The 27470-nt window shown below is 37.5% G+C and overlaps 1 protein-coding gene across 1 annotated transcript; it reads right to left on the reverse strand.

Annotated features, from left to right (window-relative positions):
- Nucleotides 1–316: 316 nt before the first annotated feature.
- On the reverse strand, nucleotides 317–23972 carry LOC139963745 (uncharacterized). The gene is made up of 14 exons (XM_071964853.1): nucleotides 23820–23972; nucleotides 15360–15785; nucleotides 13989–14222; nucleotides 13448–13671; nucleotides 12569–12721; nucleotides 11208–11340; nucleotides 9305–9536; nucleotides 8574–8723; nucleotides 7624–7754; nucleotides 7109–7422; nucleotides 5844–6568; nucleotides 5247–5373; nucleotides 4538–4765; nucleotides 317–3066 (listed from the first exon to the last, which is right to left on the reverse strand). Exons 2-14 carry the CDS (start codon nucleotides 15706–15708, stop codon nucleotides 2944–2946), a joined length of 3123 nt encoding a protein of 1040 aa, XP_071820954.1. The 5' UTR covers nucleotides 15709–15785; nucleotides 23820–23972; the 3' UTR covers nucleotides 317–2943.
- Nucleotides 23973–27470: the final 3498 nt, after the last annotated feature.

Raw genomic sequence — 27470 nt, forward strand, 5'->3', positions numbered from 1 at the left:
TGATGATAAACTCTACACCACTGAGGTGTGCTGTATATCATACCACTAGGGCACCGCCCCCCCCCCCTGCCCCTTTGGTGATTAAACTCTACTCCACTGAGGTGTGCTGTATATCATACCATTAGGGCACCTTCAACCTCCCCCTTTGGGCACATCTTTATTTATTACATTCCTCTTCATAATGTGGTCCCTTCAATTATCTTTATGAGACATGGTCACCTCATCATATCAGATATCAATTCTAAATAATATGGAGCCATTTTATGGCCCTTAGAAAATACAAAGTATCATCAAATTATGTGAAAGTTAGAGAAAATGAAGCAGCAAAGTCAAGCTTTTTATTGACAATCATAAAGTAACGTGAAAAAATGTTCCTTAATAAGTTTACAAACAGTTATTAGCATCCTACAATGAATGTCAACACTATATACTGCCAAGGTCAGACACACTACATCATTCTTCTATTCAAAATCAATCATCTGCTTTAAAGATTGTGTTAAATGCTTTCTCGTCGGTCCACATTTCAATTCCTCTTTTACGGGAACTTTCACCCGTGTTCTGTGCCCCTTTAAATATTTTGAGGTTGATCAACTGCACAATCAGATCAAGTGCACTAACAGTGTTTTGAGTTAGTATACCCACTAACACTTGAGCAGGTTCACCTCAATAATTGTGACTAGGGGCTTCCCCAAATAGAGACTAAGAAAATGTGGTCTCATAATGGACACAATAGCAAGATTTTATGGTCACAGGTAACTCTGGTGTTCCAGGTCTTGATTTTGATGAGCTTTGTTGTACATACTCAGGATAAACATGTCCCACTTTTGTTGACAGGAAGACAAAGGTTCGAGAAAGACAGTAAAACTATCACTTCGGGCTACAATAATACAGCCAGTGATATAACCTTTGTCCTTAATTATTAAAGTGGTACAACAGGCAGAGTTGTGCCTGAGCCGTTATGACGTAGTGTGCCTGAGCCATTTTAAGCAGTTAAATTGATTACCCTCAGATAGTTAATATATTTGTTGTTTTACAACTTTTCAACATTTACCTTTCATAGAAACTTTCATCTTTAATAAAAAATACTCAGGTCCTTTAAAACAAGCATTACGACTGTTCTCATCTCCCTTAATGAAGACCTCCATAAAATTGTGTCAAGTAAAGAATTCAAGATACCAAAAACATATCTTAATTTAATCCAGACCTTACTCTCCTCTTACACTTACTTATTTCAATTATAAACTTAATCAGATTAATACAGTTATACGTGAGAGAGTTGATACTTTGAACAAATAATAACAACAAGTGACATTATTGCTTCTATATACACTGCTTCAAATGATGCATTTTGGTATCTTCCTAGACTGTTGTTAAGACAAGAAACACTGAATATATTCAAGCAGCTTCTTGCTTGTCGATTGCTGGCAAATCCGTCAAACTTGTTAAGACTACTCACATTCATCAGACAAAGTTTGTCACCTATATTTAATGTAAACTTCCCCTAATATTTGTACCCAATCTTGAATCTCAGCTGCACTACATATGTGAGCCCAGCAACTGAAAAAAAATTCACAATACAAAGGTACCACCACAACATGTTATTCTTACTGGCCTAGGAAATTACAGGAAACAATATCAAGTTTACATAACATTGAAACCAAAAAATTGCAAAACAAAGTTAAGGCACATATAACATTCCTACCATGGGTTAATTACAATTCTGAACCAAAGTCGAATCCCTAGTATGGTACAGCATATTAAGTACCATTTTGTTTTTATTAAATTGAGAATAAGTCATGATGTAATTAATGAATAAAACCCAGACTCCTAAGCAAGCATCATCTACTCAAAACGATATATACCTTCTAATTACCCAGCAATGATTACAACATTTATTTTTTCAATCAATTATTTTGATACATTAACACATTCCTTTTTCTGTAAACAAAATACCTTGTACTATTTAGGTAGCGGAATTAGTGGAGTGCAACATTTAATAGGAAACTGCACAAACAGAAAACCAATACTTCAAGTAGTATTTTGGGTTTGATCATCCATTTCACCCAAGTGGTACACAACATTAACACTGTAAGCTAACACAACATACTCATAGAGTGTTTAACCTCATGACAGTTACCAGTCAGCTAGTTAACAAATCAACACCAAGAGTTCCATACTCAACATTTTATCGTCTAAAACACTCTCCACATTTGTACTATTTTTACGAGTAGAAATCATACTATTAATGTTTATTTATTTTATTGTTATTTAAGTTTCATGTTTTACATCACATAATTGAGAGCAAAGCTAATACCATACTTGTCTACAGGGATATAATACCACCGCATTAAAAATGGATTAAATTGAAGTAAAAAAAAAAACTACTTTAAAATTGTTTGTTGCATGGAGCTGTCAATGTTAAGCTACACGAGACCAATTATCAGATAAATACATACTAAGCTATAAAGCTGCAATATAATTAAACTCACAAACTGCTTTGCCAACATATCTGATTTCATCAAACATTCTGAACATATCCTGGATATTACATCAGAAAATCATCTTATTATGCTTACCCACATTTCATGGATTACATTGCAACAGAGACTTAAAACAACTTTGAACTGAAAAAGATCACATCAAAGCTTTCGTTGAGATTCAACAAAGTTTTGGCATTCCTTCTACTGTAACTGACAACAGCTGTAAAGTAATATTTTCTTTAAATTGTTGTTAGAATCATTAAAATTGAAAGAGACTTAAGTGATGTCTATGAGACATTAACTAAACTAACATATATACTGTTAATACGAAGACTGCAATGCATTATTCAGTGACATAAGCCAGCATTTATCCTTTACTGACTATATTGCAGTGTTATCATGATTAAATGAAATAAATAAACAATAAAATGTGTTTACATAATCTAATTGAGCACTTGCAAGCTTACCAACCCTTGGGTTGAGGCTGGTACAGGTGATCCTTGGAGCCATTCTCTCTCATATCAGCATAAGAGGCGGAGTAGGAACCATCATCATCATCATCATCATCTTTACCATCACCATGACCCTGAAACATGAGGCAAACAAACAAATTATTCAAGCCACTATACATATTTATTTAACACTCAACAAATGACTGATGAAATCAATTAAGGTAACAGTATATATTTTATGGTACATGTAGTAAGCTTTATATTATAAAAGATATTGCTTCATGCGAAAAAACTGTGTAAAATTGTGTAGGTATATCTTGTGGGCTTAACTTCTGCCAAAATATGAAAATTGCATTATGGGTTATTTAACAATGCGAAAAGTTTAGTTTTAATGGATTTGCCATTGGAACAGGTGGAGGGAGGGGACCAGGGGAGGGAGGGGGGGCTTCAGAATTGTCACCTTTTGGAGCATTTGGGGAGATATTAATAGATTCAGACTCAGACAGGTACAGACCAAGACCATATTGCCCAGCCACTGGGGGTGGGGAGGGGGGTGGGCACTTCACATTAGGCTCTATAACAGCAGGGTTGCATTCTTTAGTAGATAACTTTTTTCTGCACCACAAAAACAAAAAAAATAATGTAGGCACCCAATCTGCCTATGCTACTGAGTGTTTGGCAGTACAATTTATCAATTGAGTACAGTGTAAAAATGATTAGAGGAATGAAATTAAACCTACCTGTAAGTTCATTTTGGCCATGCATTCATAGGCCTTACTATTTAAAACTTTTAAGGAATCATGATAAGAGAAAAATGGATGCCACCTGGAGGGCCTGAAAAATTCAGAGGCCAAATAGCAAGTTTCAAATGGAGGCTAAAGCAAGCCATCCGTCCACCCCCCCCCCCCCCCCATATAAAATAAACATATAATGAGAAAAGTTTTGTCTAACAACCCATATATGTTGTTCAACTTGTATCACAACGTAGCTTGCACTAAATAAAATATTATCTCTATCTCCAACATCTTGTAGCCTAACATCACACTAAATCACAAAATGGGAAAATCTAGCCTAACCATCTTTTAATTCGCTGAAATTGTATTGCAGCAAGCTGGAACTAAAAGTATCCATGGAATAAGTTAGTTACTGCAGCTACAGTATCTTTGACATGCAGTAGCCTAACACCACAGTAAGTCAATGAGAAAATCTAGCCTAATCATGTTTTGCTAAAACAAAACAAACTAGCTTTGTGCAGAATTGCTTAAAGCTTTCAATTAGCTGGCAATCGGGCAGTTGTTTAGAAAGTTTGCTTTGTCTTGAAGAGGGACTGTTTTGTTGTAGTAGTTTACGTACATCGTTGCTGTGACAACGGACTGAAGGTTTTAACGAGTACTTTTAATATGAACATATGTTCTATCATTTTCTGTGAATTTGAATTTGTCTTTGTCTGACAATAAAAAACTTAGTATTTTATATTACTTCTTCATTCAAAACTTGTACCGGTAGGAAAAAAAGAACTTTCTTGGCTCAATGCCATTCGGCGTTTCAGAGCGCCGGTCGGTGAACGACCGGTGCCGACAGAAATGAATTTCATTGCCACCTAACCTCTTGCTCAGTGCCTTGTCCATAGAAAGTCCAGGGCATTCCCTGGTTGCTTCCTGGGGCAATTTGCCATGGTGACATCACAGGTTGGTCTTGGCTTCTCTTCCCATGTTGTTGGTAGGGTTCACTGATATGCAGCGAGCTGCACACATGTCCTCTAGGCTGGCTATTCCAGATATCACTGCTCAGGGCATTCTCTTCTCTTCGAAGCAAGAATGAATCGTTAGCAGACTGAAGAAAAGAAACCGATGGTTATTAGTATATGTCTGCATTCTGCTATAGATCTAGTTGCATTTTGCCAACTAATCATTAATGTTCTTTAATGTGGAGGTTCTCAAATTAAATTGAGTGGGGAGATACTGGGTGGGGGTGGGGGAACAGCTGACATTATAAAGCATATAGTCACTGTGTATGTATGTATTTTTGATCAGAACTAGCGAAGAAGCCTCAATGGCTTATCAAAGCTGCAAGCTGACCGAAGTCGGTCTCTTACATTCATATTTCATGTCCATGATAATGAATTATCAATTGTCAACGACTCTATTACAGGACGACATACATTAATCTTGGAGTGACTCGAACTGGGGAACTTATGATTGGAAGGCACCGGCGTTAACCACTGAGCTAACACTCCATAAAAACTCCTATGTCATGTTAGACTGGTGCAAAACCTCATAAAAACCTGTACAATATGTATATAAACTTAACGAACCTTTATTGAATGCTTAGCTTCAATTTTCTTCGAAACATTCTTCAGTTCATCTTTCAGTATTTCCGTTGCCTTGGTCACCTGGCTCTCTGTCATCTGATCTTTAGAGGGTGGCAGACTATCCCACATTCTGTAAATAAATCACAATTTTTCACAGTTTTGTGTCAATATGAAACACATGAGAAAGGTCTAGCTGTCCAAACCCTCATCAAATGACTCTGACAATTATGCAACTTCCTACATTTCAATCTAATTTATGGAGGTTACTAGTAAACACCTAGCCACCATATGATATAATCTAGTATCATGTCAAGAGCAAGGATTCTAAATATATTGGGTCACATTTCCCTTGAGAGTCTTGACAAAGCTGTGGCAGCCACTCCATCCCCCCCCCCCCATCTCCTTCCCCATCAGCATCCTACCCCTTGCCACATGTCATATAATTGCACACAACATAAGTACAGATATATATATATGCAAGTTGTGTTTCCAGTATAAACCACCTTTCAGAAACCCTAGGAGAACCCATCTTTCGAAAAACCCTGCTCCAGATAAGGCCGACTGACAGTAGATATCATGCTTTTACAATCTTCAACTTACTTTGAGTTCCATGTTAGTCCAGTCTGAAAGTAGTCATACACGCCTGGAGTGGACTGGATTCCCGGAGAGACATGGCAATCCTGCATCAGTGTGACCGGAGCTATGCTTAAGGAGCCCGCATTCACTTTCACAGGACCAGTAGTCTTGTGGAAGGTGGTGGCTTTACGAGAGACAGGTCCCGGATGCCTCACAAATGCCGTCTCCTGAAACACTGATCTCTGATTCTGTTGCTTCTGCTGTTGCAAGTCCACCATCGTTTGCGGTTGTTCCTGGTTACGGCGCATTATCTCCATCTGGATCTTGCTGCTCCTCTCGTAGTGAGATGAGGCTGCATTCTTCTCCTGCTCTAGTGTCTTTACCAGGTCGTTCTGACTCATATGTTGGAATTCCTGCATGCCATGCTTACCCAGGATGGGGTTTTCATCCAGGGGATTCCCCTCTCCCTGGAGATGGAGGCGCTGTACTTTACTGATACTGGTCGTGTACTTGGAGTCTGTGGCCTTCATGTTAAGTCCAGACCTATGAGGCCAACCATCGAAGCTGTCATCATCCAGATAGGTGTAAGCAGGTGAAGGGCTCAACGGTTGATGGTATTCATCGACTCTGTCGGTCAAGCTCAAATTACTCATGGGAGTGGAATATTGATCTTGAGTTGGGCTTTGAAAGTCATCCAGCAAGTCCAGGATTTTGGTCTTGCGCTGCTGTAACTGCTGCAGACTTAAGTTCTATGGACAAAAACAAGTGTGTTATAACACCATGAAGGAGGTTTCACAGGATAAAAGTTGAGAATATATTTTATTTTGTTAATTACCACTTGTTACCCTTTACTCGGCAAGGAAAAAGTCTAGAAGGATGTCTTTGTCTGATGAATTGCAATTTTGTTTTTGAGTTTAGTGGATTTTGTGCATCTTTTCACCTAGAGTTATTTAAATAGAACCCAATTATAATTTAGCATGTTTGAAGATTTCTTTTCAAATAGTTCTCTCAAAGTTAAGTGGCACAGATTGCTTATCTACTGAACTACTCAGAGATTTTAATGAAAAAATTGCCAACTGAGTTGCAGCTCTGTATGTTTTAAAAGGTCTGGAGATTTTACATTCTTAAGAAAAATGTAGTTCTGTTCATTTCAATATAAGACTAATACAATTGTACATTAAGATCACTTACATGAACATTAAAGAATAATGATTTGTGCCTTAATGATGTGTTCACCACTGTCACTGTCATCTGGGCAGTAACTTCACATACACTGTAGCAGGCCTTACCTCTGATTTACCGGACACTTCTTGCAGTGCTGGTTTAACCTGATCCACCGACTGATTCTCTGGAGAACTAGTCTGGTTCTTAGATCCTGTCTGGGTCCTCCATCTCACTTGCGGTTCCATCTGATGCACCATGTACCTCTTTTCTAATGACACCTGACCTCCTCCAATCATACTGACAGGCATATGTTGCCGGGGACTGCCTGATAGGGTGGGCCTCATAAAAGGTGACTGTGGTTGTTGTGTGGGCTGTATTTGTTGCCCAGGGGTTTTAACTGGCTCTGGTCTAGGTGAGCTGATATAAGAGTATCTCGAATCTGCATTATGTTCAAGAAAAGGTTTGATTCTAGTTACTGGCAAGGAATAATGTGTTATGATATGATACAAGGGAGGCAATGATAATAGTTCCCACAAAACATGAAAATTGTTAATACATCCACAACATGCATACACAAACCCCTTTCTCAGTACATTAAGAATGATAAGAAGCCAATACCATGTAATGTACATAATCTCACCTGGTTGGAAAGGCTCTTTGAATGGGTCAGGATTAACTGGCGCTCTCATATTTGAAGAGGTATTGGGATGTCCGATCTTTGTGCTAGCGACATACTCCGCTTCTCTCAAGGAATGACCATTGTATCCAATTCTGGAGTTAACATAGAAAAAACATCACAATACTTTCACTGTTCCATCAGAACAGAGTAGGTTATGTAAAATGTCTGACGTAAATACTAAAATGAAGAAATCACAGGCTTGTAGTACACTGCATTGGACATTGAGAATCCACCTCTCAAGACATTACAATTTACACTGTTTGTAGTCTCAATCAATCTTTGCCTTGTGCATTGGACATTGAGAATCCACCTCTCAAGACATCACAATTTACACTGTTTGTAGTCGAAATCAATCTTTGCCTTGTGCATTGTACATTGAGAACCCACCTCTCAAGATATTACAATTTACACCTGTTTGTAGTCGAAATCAATCTTTGCCTTCTACATTGTACATTGAGAACCCACCTCTCAAGACAATACAATTTACACTGTTTGCAGTCGAAATCAATCTTTGCCTTCTGCATTGTACATTGAGAACCCACCTCTCAAGACATTACAATTTACACTGTTTGCAGTTCTCATCAATCTTTGCCTTATACATTGTACATTGAGAACTCACCTCTCAAGATATTACAATTTACACTGTTTGCAGTCTCAATCAATCTTTGCCTTCTGCATTGTACATTGAGAACCCACCTCTCAAGACATAACAACTGACACTGTTTGCAGTCTAACTCAATCTTTGCCTTCATTAATGTGTACACTCTTTGCTCATTGAAAGGGAAATCTGCCATTACAAGTAAGATCTTTCCATGGCATGATACTTGAGAGGCACACCAAGATGTTACAAACTCATAATTTAATCAGTCAGTGTCATTCTGGCCCAAGCCTGCCAACTATGCTATACATACCCTTCATCTCCTGAGGCCAGCATTTGCTGGGACTCCATCTGTGCAGGTAAGTTATCTTCTTTGGAAGGCAGGTAGTCGAGCTTCCTTTCAAATGTGCGACTATTCTGCCTGTTCATGGTGGTCAACATCCGGCGACTTCTTGTTCTATATCTAAATACAGAATCAGATTGAAAGTGAGTGTCAACATTTATCCAGCTCTTGCTATTCACACTTATATTCATGGAAATGTTCACTATGTATATTGCAACACACAAATTACAAGATACTTACAGACCATTACACTCCAAAGTTATTCTCCTAAGGTGAGAATCCCAGCCTAAATCTTATCACTCTCCTTAACATTATCCTGATAATTACTTTTTAATTTTCCAACTTGATAAATGTTAACAAACTTGAAATGAAGTCATTTTCATACTGCTGTTAATATAGACAAGTTTTTTTTTATTGCCAAACGTTTCACATTATACAGACCCACATATATATATAGTTTGAGAAATATATGAGAATGAAAAACGAAGCAAATATTGAATAGTGGGAAATTGTGTTATGGAGCACACCATATTTGGATAAACATTTATTTTTGGCATCTGTGTCCTGAAAGATATGCCATGATATAACAGCCTTCACCCACTGCTGATGACCTACTATATGATAAATATTAAGGATGGCCTTTAAAAGAGCTGTTGAGAGAACAATCACTAAAAGGACCTCTTCTCTCTAACATTCCTTACCTCTCAAGTTCCTCATCTGCATGGGCAAAGGTGCAACTACTTCCCCGAGGGCACCCTCCTTTCTGCACAATATCTCTGCACATGCTGGTCTTATACTTGATACTTTGTGTTTGCTGCTCTTGGGCTCTCCTTGTGAGACTGTGATTTTGCAGAAAGTCCACCAATCCAGCGACTACATCTTGTGTGGCTTCCAGTGATGTGTGTACCTCCTCCCATGTATACTGCTTGATCTCTGTAAACACAAAACAAACTCCATGGTCATCACTAGTGTTGCATCAATAGTTTTACTATCAGCTTTGAAGATGACTGATATTTGTGATCCAATAGCAATAACAACCAGACGGCAATCCATGGAGTTGCAGATCTCATCTCTTCTATGATGGAATGGATCGTTATCGACCTTTCACCTCTACCCTTAACAACTACATAAGTACAATTTTAAATTTGCTCCATTATACTCTACATATCTTGTTGTTTAATGACTATTTTCCAACATGACAAGCAGCAACTGACAAGCAGCAACTGACAAGCAGCAACTGACAAGCAGCAACTGACAAGCAGCAACTGACAAGCAGAAACTGACAAGCAGAAACTGACAAGCAGAAACTGACAAGCAGAAACTGACAAGCAGAAACTGACAAGCAGAAACTGACAAGCAGAAACTGACAAGCAGAAACTGACAAGCAGAAACTGACAAGCAGCAACTGAGTAGCAGAAAATGGCTAAAAACAGTTTTGGGGTATATGACCCTTTGACATCACTCTGTACATGTACACCAAGTACATGTATGTACTGTACACACTGTACATGTATATACTGGTTGACATTCATTTTATAGTAAAGTCGTTTAATTAAATGAATTTAACCAGAAGCAAACAAGTACACTGCAAATAGTATTTGTTTATATGACATTGAAATCTGCACAGTATTGAATTGAATGACCTTGAAGTACAATACCCAGGCTCAAAACATGTCGAACATCAAAACAGGCAAAACGTTTTTTAAAAATCCCAAACTTTGAGGATTTTTCATTTCAAAATAAGGCAAAACACCCTCCTGATTTTTTTTGTACAAACAGGGTGATACCATATCTCTTACAGAAAAAATAATTAGTTTTTTTCAACATGACGCGTTTTGAGTTATTGGCTGTCAAAGACGACCTCTTTTGTACATCGGAGCAACTTAACAAATTAATATTGAGAAAAGCTAGAACCCTGAAATTTGTTTAGGTGTAAGAACTTTATACTTATAATTAAAGTATTAAACCCTGACAGCTCTAACATGGTTACTTTGGTAAAAAAATTGGCATCAAAACCTCTTCCTCATGCTGAATCACAGCATGAAATAGCAACTTTAGAGCTACACAACTTGCAAATATATTATAGGAAAGCATTGTAATCATTATTTTGTATTGTTTTTACTACATTATAACCTCTGAAAGAATCAAATACCCTGAAGCAATGATTTAGGAGCAATTCATCACTAAAAAATAGCACATTTTTAGTGAAAATACCAAAATTGAATATTTTGACACTTTTAATTTGACCTAACTCCACAACTGAGACAATGTTTTGGTAGCCTAATTTTTTTATATTCCTGTTCTATGGGATAAACTCTATAGGCATCTGTAATAGAAAGGTAGTAGAATGTTTAATTGCTGAGAAATGAGACCTCAAAAATCAGAAAAATGCCACAGTGGCGACAAATTGCAGAATTTCAAAGTGTGATAAATCGGCCAATTTTGAAGCAATGCAAATTTGGGAATTTTTGGTGAGGGTGCAGCAACAGCCATCCGTAATTTGACACGGAATGACCCATTAACTGCCTTATACATTCTCAATGTTCTATTTAGTCTTGTAAGTACGGTCTCCTGTTTTACCAAACCCACATTTAGTGCTCTTACCTGGACTTTGGTCAATTTCAGCCAGCTGTTCTAACTTTCCTCTCAACTTAGATAACTGAGCTGGATCACTGGACCTCTGTAGAGCAATAGTTAGTTCTCGGATGCTGGATGCAAACGACTCTGGGGTTTGAAGCTAAAGCAAACAAAAATGGAACAATCACCCTATTACAAATTTTCTTTCAATTTTTCCGACTGTTGACCATAATGTTCTATTACTGAAAGCTACAGGTGAGAGGTATACACAGGTAAGGGAAATATATTTTAGGATGCAATTTGGTCGTCCGAAGAGAAAATTTGGTTGTCCAACAAAATGTAGCCATATATAACAATGACCAATGTGTAAATTGAAGGAGAAATGTGTAGGTTTAAGTGAATAGAACAGCAGTTTCAGGGATGATACCTATTAGGGGTGGGCTATGCAGTTACAATGCAATCTGAATTTGTTGTACACAACTAGTCTTCCGTCAGATGAACTCAAAAGCTGATTTTGCATCTGAACAGAAACTAGATCGTCTCGGAGGAGCAGACAACTATTACAAATTTGTCCTGCAGAGCAATACCTCTGGTTCACCAACTGTACAAGCAACCTCTTTTTATTGTAACAAAAAGCAGTTTCAATATAGAAATTAATCAATATTGGTTTCCTTCCTGTTTGCATTTGCATTATTTCAAGTATGTAAAAACTGATATATGAATATGCACTTAACAACTGCCACTCTCTTTATGACTTGCAATACCAACATAAAAATAAGGCTACGGAATTTTGTAAAAAATAGGACTTCTTATCAACCCAACATTATCTGCTCAACTTGTATCAAGGAAGGTGTCATAAAAACAAATAACTGCTCAACAAGCTTGTGAGAACATTGCTCAGCTTACTTCCTAAGCTTAAATAGGCTTGGCATGCGGCTTCAAGTTTTGTGTGGCTTTAATACCCACAATGTAAGCTGCGGAATACTGACTACTTTCAGTAATGAGATTTACTGAACGATATGGAACTGTTAAATGTAATTAATACAGTACTTAATCTCACATGTAATTAAAGCTACTTACATCTGATGGAATGTTTAAAGCTACTGTTTGTATTGGGATAACACTGCACACTATTCTCACTAAACTGTGTATGCCTGTTTCAATACTCATCATTCTAACTCAATTTCTTTGTCCCTTTGTGCAGTTTTGGTGGACTAAAGTAACATGATGTGTTTTCAAACATGTTTTACTAGGTCTTCCTTCCTCCTTCCTTCCTCCTTCCTTCCTCCTAGGTAAAATCAACACCAACTTAGAAAAAAAAAAAGCTTTCACTCTGATCATAGATATTTTCCATTAATTTCACATAACTTTTCCAACAACTTTTTTACCTTATCAATGATAGACTGCATATGTGATTTATGACTGAGATCTCCGTACAGGAGAGAGGACCACTGTTCGGGAGAAATCCGCAACCCGGCTTCGATTGCAATTTGAACAATCTGGGTGTCATGTTCCTTGCGTAGGGCATCGTACTGTCGGAACTGTCAAAAGAAATGTCAAACATAGCATAACTTTTGTGACCTGTACAGTCAAATTTGTTGCACCAGAGAGTAAAGTAGTAGTGATCATTGCAGACATAGTAACATAATGTTAAGCTTGTACACAAGATTGTTAAGGTTTCACCATTGTTAACTTCCAGTGATCAGCAAGATCTTAATAGGTGACCATTACACAAAGTCTTCAAGGAACCGTTACTTTTCAGATATGAGTGGCCTTTCAACAACATCAAAACAAATTTGACTCCCATGATCACTAGAGTTGGACCTACATACCAAGAGTGAAGGTTTACTTTACAGCAATCTTACTTTTTGGATTGACTGTATTTACAAAGCAAAGTCAATGACTGCACACCAAACACAATCCCAAGCAATTCCGACGACTCGGAATAGAGTTCCACATTATCTGTCTGAAAGGAAAGGTAAAACCTAACAGTTTGTGAAGAAATGAATCAATGGTTGAACCAATAAAGGCAAATTAGAAATGCAAACTAACATAAACACTGTTTTATAACATTGTCACTGCTATCGTCATCATTATTTTTATTATTTCCATGATACAACTTTTCTAGAATTAGAAGCAATCACTATCAAATGTCTTGCAATGCTTTAACCGATTTTAATACTATAGGTAAAAACAACAACGACATGACAAGGAAACGCCCGTATTCTCATCAATCAATAGACCAGTCAATCAGTAGTAGCAGTTACCTCTTCCTTTAATTCCATCAAAGAGGACTCTTCTTCTCTCTTGGTAACCTTGAAACAGGATGCTCTGTACAGAAGTTGAACTACATGGCCGACACTGGTCTTAGATGCCTGAGGGAACTGCTGCTCTAGTCTCTGAACCACAAAGAGGACCAGAACTTTACGGGAGAATGCAGCACCGTTATCGAGAGCTAGCAGAACTAACTTCAGCGTCTCTTCCTGCATAGCTAGAAAACAGAAACATATTTTTTAACTCTTTTTCTGCTGAATGTACTTCACGCAATGAACAATTGTGTGAGTTATCATTGCTATGCACAGAGTTACTTTTTCTTAAAGATACGATATGAACATGTTGTTGAAGAAAAAGACTTGAAATGAATCGAAATTTACTTAATAGGTAAATTTGTAACAACATAATCATACTTGTAAAAAATAACTAACTGTTAGTGTTGTGGAATCATGAACTGAATGTCTGTTTATTAAGTATAGTGAGTGGAACAATTGCAAGGCATGTGCAGGGTGTCTGGTCACTTCAGGAACTCACCAGGGCCAAGGAATTGACACCCTCTTGCTCTGACAGCAGCCCAAAGATTGGTTGATATTTGACCATTCTGATGTTGTAGGATCAGTTCAGTGACAGTTCTCTCCCCGATCGATCTCGCAGAACGTACTGCACGGACTCTTCCATCCTCCAAGCCAAGCTGGCAGTTGATTAGTGTTACGAGTTTACGTTGCAGAGGACGACTGAGCAGGGAGGTCACTTCAACATCCCTATTGGCTGAAAAAAGTAAAAGAAGAATTACTTAACTTGTTAAACATAGAACTTGGGAAAGTTGACAAATATATGGATTTCGGTTCTATACTTTACACCCTGATTTCATGACAAAAATTGGGGTCCAATAAACGGGTGACATGGATCCATGAAGAAACCACCTAGAGAAAATTGGATGTCATACTATGACAGACGAGAGATCTGATATTAACTCTAACATCTAAAGCACTCCAATCACAAACTAAGCAATGACTGACATACTTCCTAACTTTTTTAATTTAGCCCTATTTGAACTCCACCAAAAACAATAGGCTTCTTGAACTTAATGAGGTACTCCTACAAAAAAAATATAAGATCTGTCCAAGCTTCTCTTCTTGAGATATTGTGTGTACAAGGTTTCAGGATTTGACCCCTTATGACCCCAAATGACCTCCACAAAAAACAATAGGCTTTTGTCCTCAGTAGGGTTCTCCTACATGCAAAATATGAGATCTGTCTAAGCTCCCCTTCTTGAGATATTGTGTTTACAAGGTTTTCACAATTTGACCCCTAGTGACCCCAAATGATCTTTGAACTCCACCAAAAGCAAAATGCTTCTTGTACTCAAAAATGTACACGTACACACAAAATATGAGATCTGTCTTAGCTCCCCTTCTTGAGATATTGTGTTTACAAGGTTTTCACAACTGCACCCCTGGTGACCCCAAATGATCTTTGAACTCCACCAAAAGCAATATGCTTCTTGTACTCAAAAATGTACACCTACACACAAAATATGAGATCTGTCTAAGCTCCCCTTCTTGAGATATTGTGTCTACAAGGTTTTCACAAATGCATCCCTGGTGAACCCAAATGATCTTTGAACTCCACCAAAAGCAATATGCTTCTTGTACTTAAAAATGTACACCTACACACAAAATATGAGATTTATCTAAGCTTACTTTCTTGAGATATCGTGTTTACAAGCTGGGCATCACAAACACACAGGTACACGTACACACCCACATAAACACACTAGCACCAGCGTGAATGCATAGGTAAAGATAATCCTCGAAACCAAAAATGAAGTTCTTGCTAGTCCCATGAATCCAGTTTGCCATCATAAACTGATTTGAATATTGTCATACATACATTCAGACTAACCTTTACTCAGAGGTTTCAAGTAGACTGACAATGCTTCAATACATCTAGAAGAGGCTGCGTAGTCTGCGTGGTGTTCCAGGGGTACTGTAACTGGTACTTTATTAGATAACTTTTCCCAATTTAAATTGAGAAGTTGCAACAGAGAGATGTTAGGGACGAGATCCTTGACGAAGTCAGTAATGGTCGCCTGATCGAAGGGGCAAAGCTTTCCACTGAGATTGTCAATGCAGACCTGACAGATACTGTGACCACACCCCAGGGAGAGAGGTAACCGGCTGTCATCATCAAAGTCATAAAGGCAGACTGGACAGGTCAGAAAGTCTGTCCACTGGGGGGCCTGTATTGGCATCCTTAACTCAAATTCTCACTCTACTTTCGATTTCTGTCTTCAAAATTTAACCAAAATTTTCAAATCTCATAATGGTGCTGTGAAGGAAGAACAATGAAAATAAAGAATGTATACAGTATGCAAGGTGGCTAAGACAATACATTATATTTAGTTATCACTCCCTTTAAAACACCAATTAACAGGTTTTGATGCACACTGATGTATCAGTCAGCACAGTTTAAAGTGTCAGAAACATTAATTGGGCATGTGTGTCAGCATTGTTACGAATGAATGATTCATTTGTACGGGACGCCAGGTTTTAACCAGGGACACCAAGTCTTCAAACTGTTATTGTCCAATGAACGCAACTTTCCTTTTGTTTTTGAGAAACAAACTCCAAGTACACACACTCAAACCTAGGCCTATGCAAAACATGTGATTATTGAATGAACACCTTTCTTTCTTTAAAAGAAAACTTCTTCTCAATAGAACCAAAATGTCTTCCAATCCTACAGATGCTTGTTTGAAGAAAAAAAAATCATAACAATCAAGTAATCAACCACAAGTTGTGATGCATTGGTACAGAGCTAGCAGCTTTTGGATTACTGAGATTTTCATGCTAACATGGTCAATTTTCAAATTCAAAAGGCAATTTCCAAAATATCCAGTGATTTGATTGGCTAATAGTCCCTTACCCATTGTCTGCTGCAAACATTCTTGCATCTACTGTACAATGCTCAATGAACACAGAGTGTATGTTGTTCAACTGCAGCTACTTGTACCGTTACTTCTCCCATTGTGGAGATAGCGAAGTTTGTGGTATACGCTATCATATGTGTGCACTTGAATATCATAACATTAGGCCTGTTAGTCACAAGTTTCAACAAAGAAGTGCTCATGGTACAAAGTTGCAGATGCATTGTTTCTGAGACTATCACATCATATCTGAATCATTGTTTTGATCACAAATTTTACGAGTGGAGACAATTTATGAAGTTTATGGGAAGCTAACATCTCACGATACTGAAAAGTATTATACTGCATCTCACTATATGTTTGTTCTCTCCGCAGCGAGTCATTTCTTTGTTGCAAACTTGCGTAAATTTTCACCCTCCCTTTGAACCCATGTGCTTCAGTTATAATTTTTTAGTGCGTAAACTACTTCACACATCTTCAAAGTAGCCATTAAAGCTGGAGTATTTTAATTGACATGCTTAAAGAGCAATTGCATACTGTTATGGGAAAGGGATGGGAATTGGCGAGTTTCCTTGTTTTTTGAGATCTGTTTCACAGCATTTAAGGGGGTCAGTTAAATCAGTTGAAGAGTGTACAGTAGTATCTTTATGCTGGTAGACACCCGTTTTACTGTACGTAAATTTCTGACATGTATTTAGTCTATGCATGAACATTTCACAAAGTATGTAAGGGAGTTGTACACTACACTTTGGAGCAATGGTCATTATGACCGACGTCACAAGCAATCTGATTGGCTGAAAACTCCACAATTGCAAACCTGTTTGGGGAAATAAAATCGCGTCCAGGCCTGTGTATACGGTAAACTGATCCCGCTTTGCAGATCTGACAGTAATTTTGATGTCATATATTACTTAAAGACGGTTTCATCATTTGGTTTTTTCCGTTCACATTATAGGAATATGGCTATACGCTTCTGTTGCGCACAAGCCAATGTGTTGTCAGGGGTCATTATAGCTAAGCATTGTTGTGTGTTCATGTAGAGGTTCTTTAAAGTGCATGTTTTCATGGAGGAAGTACTGCAGCTACGCAAGTTTTTCTGAGCGGGCGCAAACATTTTTAAGATGTTGCATCCTGTTGACACAAGTTTTAAAATCCTAGTACCAATAATTCATGTAATACTTTTGATCAATACTGATATAATGTAAATCAAGTCCTGCTACTGTGCTTCACCTATGTTATGTCATTTTTTTACAATACTAGTTTATTTATGATGCATCCTTCCACAGCTTATTTTAATCATTACAATTTAAAATAAATAAAGACATTTTACAAATTGACTGCTGTTAATATTTTAGCTCAGCTGAAAACTTTCAGCTGAGATATTGCTATCCTGCCATGTTGCCAAAATTCTGTCACCTTTTCCCACCGTTTTGAATTACTGCCATTTCGTCATTTTTTCCCCTTTGATTTGGCTGAAGTTTTGTGAGAGGTTTGGGTGATTTAAGTTTCATACATGGGATCATATTATAAAAATCTGAAGATCATTTGAGGTCATGATAGGTCATTTGCAGTAAAATTTGCTGAAATGTTGTGGATATAACGTTTGAATGGTGATGAACCAAAGTTGTTCAGTGAAACAAATTGTCGTCATGTGCTGGCCCAAACATATAAAGATTTCAGTTATTATGTACTCTTGGAGAGCTCATAAGTTGACAACCCCCATGTCAAATTTAATGGAATGGCTCCACAAAAGTTGAACAGAACTTTTCCATACTTGAAAGTACTGTATCAAGCATGATGTAACTGATCCATGCTTACACTTCCGAAATCACCACTTAACAATGAAAGTAGCCCAGGACCTCTTGGAGCACTAGCCTTAGTGCAGAGCAATGAAAGAACAGGTTGGTACAGAAGCGTAGAAGAGTCATGTTATCTGACGTTTTGAAGAGATGCATCAAACATGATATCTACAACATTTTATTTTTTATATTTTCGTTCTATAAATTTTGCAAGAATGAAAACTATTAAGTGCATATACTGTTGGACCTTTGTATTTGAAATGGGGCATAGCTTATCCCTAGTAATGAGTACAACAAATTTATTGCATAATATAATTTCGTGACTGTATAGATTCAATGACGAACTCATAATGTGTGAGAATGTATATGCAGAGCCTTATAATATACAGCATATGTTTTGGTGTGTATGTGTGCTGTCTTCTTGTAACACCCATATCTCTAAAAAGTGTATCCGATTGGCAACCCTTGTACTTGACATGCTGGTTGCCTATGTATAACTGGGACCTTACTGATTTTATTGGAGGTCAAGAGTCACCTGAAGTCAACAGGATGAAATAGTGAAAACCTTGTACTGTACAGTACCTGCCTTATCTCAATAAATGAAACATGTAGGTTACCCATGCTGAGTTGGACAAACCCTTGATATTTGTTAAGGCCAAAGTCATTTGAAGTCAACCAGCTCAAATGTGAAAACATTGTGACCACCATAGCTAAGGAATTGTAACATTGACAAGTCTCCTACTTCCATGAGAAGGTATCATTTTGATACTAAATGAATTGATTTTTGTGAAGGTCAAAATTCATCAAAGGGTCAACAATATCTCCAGAACTCATGTAAACAAAACTTATTCATATCTTACAAGGATATCATTGGCTTATAACCTGTTACAATGAAGTCATCCATCAAACCTCAATACAATTTTACATCCCTACATGAACTAGAATCATTAAGAATGGCTATAAAACTTGAAATAGTGAGTAATTAAACCAACCATCTACACTACAAAAAAGTTATTTCATGAAATTAATCTTCGGTATTCAAGTGTCTTGATTAATAAAAAAAATGCAGACCTACGGAATTATTGAAATCATGAAAGCACTCGCATAGAAGTTACGCGATTTTCCCCCCAGAAAACAGGTACCTATTTTGTGCTTTTTGGATATGGGTACTCAAATTTTCGGTCGGGTACCCGGGTACCCGACTCAGGCTAAGTATAGGAGTAATAGTGACATTTTTCAAACACCATTCTGCAGCTAAAAGACAAGATAAATTATTGGGAAAATGTACGATGTTGCACAATACAAGTAGTGGCTGAAAGTTGCAGTGAGGTACTGTACAGGCTTAGGACATGGGCACACCTAGTTATTGTATTTATATGCCTAGTACTACTGCTATTGGAGCCCTAATGTTACAGAAGCCAACCTACCTTCATAGGTATTTTTGCCGATGTTCTTTGGCATTGATTGAGACACTACAGCAGGCCTAGCTGCTCATTTGATGAATCTGTGACATGTTTTACTTTATTCAAAACCTAGTTTTGTTGGAAAAATTTAAATTTCATACTGCACAGAAATAAAAGTTTGTAATGTGCAATCATGTCCCACCATGTATCTGCCTAACCCAAGTATTGATGTTGTAGATCTGTACTGCGGATACTTGAACAGCAATCATTGTGGCCAGTGAATTTTGCGTTTTGGCGAGTAGATTTGTAGTCACTGTTGCCATTTACTTTTAGAAATATTTGTCGAGGCCTGGTAACTATTACAATCAATAACATGATACGTCGGAGTTGTAAGCCTATAGAGACATTCTTACAAAAGGATGACCATGCCAAATACATCTTTCAATATGCCAAGAAAAAACACAGAATATCTGAGGTAATGGCTACAGATACACCACTTCTGAGAAATAGAGCTTTGTGGTTAAAGCAATGGATATGTGATCTAAGGTTTAGGTCCCACGTTGATATACTGTTTGAAAGATTGATGCATGACAAAAAGTGAATACAATAACTTAACTGGTTGTTTAATTTCAAATAAATTTTCTACCTTCTGAGTTTGCATGTAACAAATTTTCATAAAATTTTACACTTAAACTGTCCTCTGCTATTGCCATGAAGAAGGGAGGAATATCACGAATTGATGACATTATGGAATAATACGCTCAATTGTTTTCTCCCGTTCATTATAGGAATAAATATGTAGGCCTAACTGAAAATGAAACAGCATGTTACTTGTTAGCAAATTGTATAAATTTTCAGACCAGATAGTAACAGCTTGGACAGGGTAATAATTTTTACAGTCTGTTACATGGGGGCCGTGTCATTCTGCCATCGGTACATTCCACCATAGAAAATGTGCTCTTTCCGCCACAGAAAAAGTGCCATTACGCCATGTTACTCCGATGGCGGTAAAGCATTTTTTATGGCGCATTATTGTGGTTGCACTGTAGGCCTACAGTATACGCACAGTATATTGGTTCACCTCACACTACCTAGGCTAGGCTCGCAAAATCGACAAAATCGTTCATTTAGATCAGTTAGATCATTTAGTCAGAATCGATATTTTAATAAACAATCAACCTTAGTTAATTCCATTTATTTAACCAACTATATTACATATTTGAAGAAAGCGTATCGACTCTTACGAACTACAATTAAAAGCTTACCAGTCAAAACGTCCCTTTACCAAAACGTCACCCCGCTATTGGTCAAAACGTCCCCGTAAGTCAAAACGTCCCCGTCTATCACATTCATTCACAGATGTGAATATATAAATTTTAAGTTATAAAGTGTCTTCAGAAAAAAAATAAACGTATGTGCTGTAGGAAAATATATACAGTATCACTTTCATCCAGCCTGTCTTGCATATTCCAAAAGTAACTTGTTGTACATAAATAAACAAAATACTTTTTTATTCCCTTCCCTCAATATCGTATATTCATTCAGAAACCAACTCGTTAGTGTTCAACTGATTATGCATAACAGAAAATACCGATTACCGATTATTTTTTCCATAATCGTAACGATTCCGATTCCGATTATTTGAAAATGAGAAAATATCCCGTATATACGAAATCGGCAATGAAGTTTGACAGAAACAATAATTGTTGTGATTTTCCCCTGTTTCCTTTTGCTTCGTTGTTATACAAGGCTCTATGGTATCATTTTGTATGTACCAAATTACCTCTGGAGTTTCTCGGAAAGAAAAAAAAGTGTTTTTTAAAAAAAAAAAAATCCAAATGACTGAAATATGACATCCTACCTAGTCAGTACTTTGCTAAGCGAATGGCCTAACCACCTCAACGTGAATGTCACCTGTTAATGGCTTGAAATGGGCTAAGAATAGTTACTCAAAATATCCATCTCAAAAAGTATCTCAGACAAACCATCCATCTTCAATCTTTACCAAAGTGTAAATTTTAATGACATGTTGCCTTCATTCCGACATTATTTTCTACTTATTTTCAGTATTATACTGTTTATGAACAAATAGAAATGTTACGAACTTCAAGTTAAACATACCTATTCTCGTTACCTATTTAACTCTATTCAGATTCAATTAGAAAATGTAAGCTTAGGCCAATCAAACTGAAAAGCAAATTGTACCATCGTAACTTGTTTAAAATTACTCTAAAATGTAATACCAGATTGATGTAAAGAATAATAACAACTAGAAACTACTCCAATATAAAATATAACATTCCCTCTATAAGACATATCACTTACAGTACCTTCCAAACAAATGCCGATTTCAGCAAATTGAAAGTTTGCTACGCATTTTTTTTTTTTTTTTTGCAAACCGATGGTTAGGCTACATTTTCTCATTGACTTAGTGTGGTTGTTAGGCTAACATGTGGTCGAAGATTGCAGTTTCCGTGGATATTTTTATTTTTTATTTGCGACACAACTAGAGCGAATAAACAGATGACAAGGTTAGATTTCCATGCAGTTGACTTAGTGTGAAGTAAGGCTACCATGTGGTCGGAGATTTGTGAGGATTTTAGGTTATTTTCGCTGGTACTGAAATTGCTTCGTGCACGCCGTAATTTTCCACGGTAACTTCCCGGGGATTGTGCGCGACCCTACCGCACTGCTTCAAATTTGATGCGAGATGTGAAAACTGTTTGCGCGATTCGCGCTGCAACTGCAATTCCTAGCTGAAGCAAACGCATGTCACAATTAATTTTACACAGACACCTGATATAACGAGGGCGAGTTTCTTATATTTCTCTTTCACACTCGTAATTGTGCTTTAGGAGGGCTTTTTAGCACATCGCTCCCGCTTATTTCCGACCCTGTCAAGCACATTCGTTAATTCGCGAAATTGGTATTGCTGCTATGCCTACTGTGCCAAGAAATTTGAAGTAACTAACCACGAGGGAAGCAAAATCGGCGACCCTGGCAGCGTAAATTGATGAAAGTATACACTGTGAAAGACGTATAGAGAGAGTCTTATTATATTTATATTTCGTAGTAAAAGAACAAACATAATACGTCAGTTGATATTTTCAACTTCCATATGTTTTTGAATAATGATATTTTCACCTTCCATATGTTTTTGAATAATCGGTATGAAATAACTGGTATTCCACGTAATTTTTACCGATTCCGATTATGTTCCGATTATGCAATATTCGTACCGATTCCGATTAGGTTAATCGGTTGAACACTACAACTCGTGTTTAAAAAAATCCTATTACCCTACAGCCCTCTTGCATTCCTTTTTCTATTTATATTATCTTACAGTACCTCAGAAAATTATACTCAAAAATGTTTCCGCCCTCATAACCGGCACTTCCCACTCCTAAAAACTGTGTTTTCAATCTATATGCTAAACTTATCCTTACTCTTTGATTTGAACTAAAAACATCCACACTTGCATTCCAACTGATTATTAAAGCGGGCACGTTTTGACTCACAGGGACGTTTTGACTGCGGGGACGTTTTGGTAAAAAGCGAGGACGTATTGGTCTTAAAAAAGTGAGGACGTTTTGACTGGATACCAATTAAAACTATTCAATCAACATGTACATTAAAGACTGTTACCTATTCCCCAATATTGTCTTAACTACAATTCAGTCTATCCAGTGAACCATCACATTTGAAGACTGTTTACATATCTTTCCACTTGAATCATAAGACGTTTCACTGATACATTCCTGTGTAAAATCCATTCCTAAAATGTACCTTTTCTGCCATAGGTTTAGAGTCATTCGCCATGGGCGAAAGGATCAAAACCTATGGCGGAATGGTATGGCGGTATGGACCTACTGTATGGTGGAATGGCACTGGAACCCTGTTACATGAGTTCCTTTTCTCATCACAAACAAATATTTTAAAGTTCTAACCAAGGCCGAAAATACCTTTTATGGCTGTGGTTCACATCAAAGTTTTGGCAGCTGTCATTCAATGGCAACACTATACTAATGTTGTAACTTGTACTAGCCTAGGCTATGTAGAGATACAAATGTGTAGGCCTAACATTACATATAATTATCATAGGGCTAGTTTCACGAAGTTATTCGTACTGAAGCAGATTCAGGCTGATCTTATTTATATATATATATATATATATCATTAATTTGAAAAAAGTAAAACTAAACAGGACATGAATAGCCAAAAATGTAAACTTTACCTTTCGTTGAGCGACATGATGTATATTTAGCACTGTCACTGGTACTGTTTTTGCTGTCTCATTTTGTAGCCAACAGCCTGCTGAAACCGACCCGAACTTGTTTGTCAGTTCGTTGGTCAGATTCCTATGGAACGCTAACGATTTATATTCAAGTACTAGATGAGGGTTCGGTTTCTTCCGGAAGAAACCTATTTCTTCCGGGGACGTGGAAGAAACTGGAAGAAACCTGTTTCTTCCAGGTTTCTTCCAGTTTCTTCCGGAAGAAACTGGAAGAAACTGTGAAAATTGGCTTATAAGCAGCACAGCCCACATACATGATAAAGAGACAAATAGTTTACCACCATCTGACTGAACTGCATACCATTGAAACCATTAAAATATGATATTTTTGTTTTGATTATAATTTTGGGTTGTTTTCCTACACCAAAAGATGTTTGCTTATAAATCAAAATATTGAAGGACTACAGGTACTTATCATCTCGCGATCCCCCCATCAACCGGATTGCATAACTGGCCATACTGTATGAATGATTAACCTGGATTGGCCCATGAACTGAGGATTTAATACAATGAACACCAAGAAAATAGCCGAACAATATCTGTTAGATAAAGGCAACAGTTAAATTTCTGCAACTCCCTAAAGTACATTTTGTAGTTAACAGGAGGACTTTTCATCCCAACTGCAAAAAGAACAAGCATCCACAGCTGGCCAAGAGCCAGCCCTCATTTCACACAACAACTTCCAGTCGAATCTGTAACCCTCATGTCTTGAGTTCAATCTCCACAAAATATGGTCATAGTGGTCAATGTAATCGTAGTTATGAGTGTGCATTGTAGTAGGCCTTCACTAATTTCCAGGGAACACTTGCCCCTCCACTCAGAAACTAGTTTTAACTAAGAACTGGGCTATAATCAGGACCATCCTGGTCTGTAAAATATAGCTTGCCCATAATTGTTCCCTGAATTGTCCGCTGCTAGTAGCCTAGTACTACTGTATATTGTGTACAGTATATGCTGGAAGCAGGTCATGTGCTCCAAACCTAGATGCAGACTACCTAGATGACACTATAGTGCTTTATGTCCATTTATTACATAGTTGGAAATCATTGCAGATTAATTGTTTTGAAACTTTATCAACAGTTTTTCCCCCAAAAAATGAGTTTCTTCCATTTTGTCCGGAAGAAACTGGAAGAAACCTATTTATTCCGAGTGGAATAAACCTCGGTTTATTCCGCGGTTTTTTTCCACCCCAGGAAGAAACCTACGAACCCTGATTAGGATGGTAATATAAAAGTACACGTTGATAATATCAAAACACAGGATGATAATGAAAGGATTATGGTGAATGGTGATGATGGTGATTGTGGTCCATAAAATGTAAGCACACATCCTAGTGTGTGATTTAATAAAAACTCTACCTTATCAAATAATAACGAAGTCCAAAATTTATGAATACTGGGCATAACTGTATTATTTGTGGTATCGATCATCTTGTATCTACACATCATCATCGTATACTTTTCAATAGCTCGCACAGGATTTTAAGTCCCCAAATCCCGCGACTAATAAGGTCTGAACTTCCATGGAAGGCGCAGAGGAGAATGTAGGTGAGATATCCACCACATATAATCAGTGGCGTAGCCACGGGGGCGTGGGGCGACAGCCCCCCCCCCCCATGAAAGCTCGTGCCCCCCCCCAGTTGCCCTCCCACTGGGATTTTGGGTGTCGACAAAAATTACATACATGTGTGGAAAATATATTATTGGTCTGAATACCCGAATCTCTATGATGACCACTCATGAACGAACCTTCGACCGCGGACCGGCAGTAGGCTATAGTTGCTGAAAAACCTGACGTGATATAACGCATATGCCGAAAAGACAACTACAGTAGTCGCACTGTACTGAAAACGCATGTTAACGACCGTGGAATTATATAATCAAACTTGTCTAGGCATGATCACATTGACTTGATGATTTTCTAATTATCTAATTATATCTAATTATCAGCTATACATATCCTATCCTTTCTCGTGGTTGGTCGGTTAGTTAGGTTTAACAACAGGGTCGATGCACACTGGTTTACAAGAATTTCCCTAATTGGTTAACAGTAACCCTAATCCCTAACATACAAATCAATACTAATACAAACAGCCAATCAGGATCTTCTAACCAGTGCACATTAACTGATCAAACAAGCTAGTGAGCTATACTATGCCCTTATAGAAAGGTGGTTTCCAGGTACTGGAACTTAGAAGATGTTAAAAGGTCAAAAATGCTGACGTCATACAGGTTTCTAACATCATTGCTCGCGTCATTGCCTCGATACTCTTTTACATTTTCAATCGGGTTTTCACTTCTGGGACGTACCTTGATGCTCTTAAAACCGCTAAAAAAACCTAATTTTCAAGAAAGGAGACAATACTATCGCTGAGAACTAACGGCCAATCAGTCTATCACCCTAATAATATTTCAGACGCAATCTTTGATGTCAGTTTGACATATAGTTTGGTCATTTCAGTATGTTACTTGGCTGAAAGCCCATTCAATCTTTCCTTAATTAATTTCCACGCGCGCAATTTGCAGATTTGTCGAAAAATGTCAATGCCGATGTCAAACTCACAATAGATATGTCATGATATTTCAAAGTAACTTACCAGACTGTTTTTTCTTCTATTTCACCAAACTATTTCATGACCATATCAAGACATCTCAAAATAAAGGCCTGCAGGAAGTGTCATTTCCAACGATCTAGGAGGCCTTTTTAGCTAAATATTTTCGGTACGCTGCGCGCCAACCCATGGAAAATGGTGAATCTCCCCAGCGCCCCCCCCCCCCTCCCAAAAAAAATTCTGGCTATACGCCACTTCATATAATTATAATACCTTATGCAAGTTACTACACTGCTTTAATGCTTATAACTTGATGTGAGCGACTCCAACGAGTGACCTCTGCGTTGACAGAAACTGACCACCTGCTGTGGACGATATTGACCAGGAACTGTTCTATATACCACCTGTAGTTAGTTTCAATATACTGTATATTGTTACTCCTTGTAAAAGAAAGTCAGACTTGGAACCCGATCAAATAAAAACACCTTGAAATATTTTCCATGAGTTTTACTTCATCTTTCATGTATTCTCATACATTACTTACTTGAATGAACACGACAGTAGGCTTTCATAATGGAGGGGTGTCGTTGATTTCGCCAACCCCATGTACCCCCACTTGGGCTAATTGCAGTGCATGTTCAGCTGTAATTATAAAGTAGATGAATAATACAAACAAATATTCAGAAGTGACCAGTTTGAAAAGCAAGTTAAAAGTCTGAAGATTTGAAAACAAATTGTTAGGTAACCATTGCAACCACACTTAACCTCTTGCATTCAAAGAGAGAAAAACTGTTAGCAAACACTTGAAAATTAGACGGAAAACAACAAATCAGTAATGCGGAAGGTACATGTAGACCAACTTTATGTCCTATAAGGAATGTATCGCAATACTACGCCAATTGCTAAGTGAATTATTGCTACGTGAAATAAGGAGTATTAGCTCAGTGGTTAACGCCGGTGCCTTTCAATCATAAGGTCCCGGGTTGGAGTCACTCCAAGATTAATATATGTTATACAGTAACAGAGTTGTTGACAATTCA

Source organism: Apostichopus japonicus, chromosome 22, assembly GCF_037975245.1.
Source record: "Apostichopus japonicus isolate 1M-3 chromosome 22, ASM3797524v1, whole genome shotgun sequence".
Lineage (NCBI taxonomy): Eukaryota > Metazoa > Echinodermata > Holothuroidea > Aspidochirotida > Stichopodidae > Apostichopus > Apostichopus japonicus.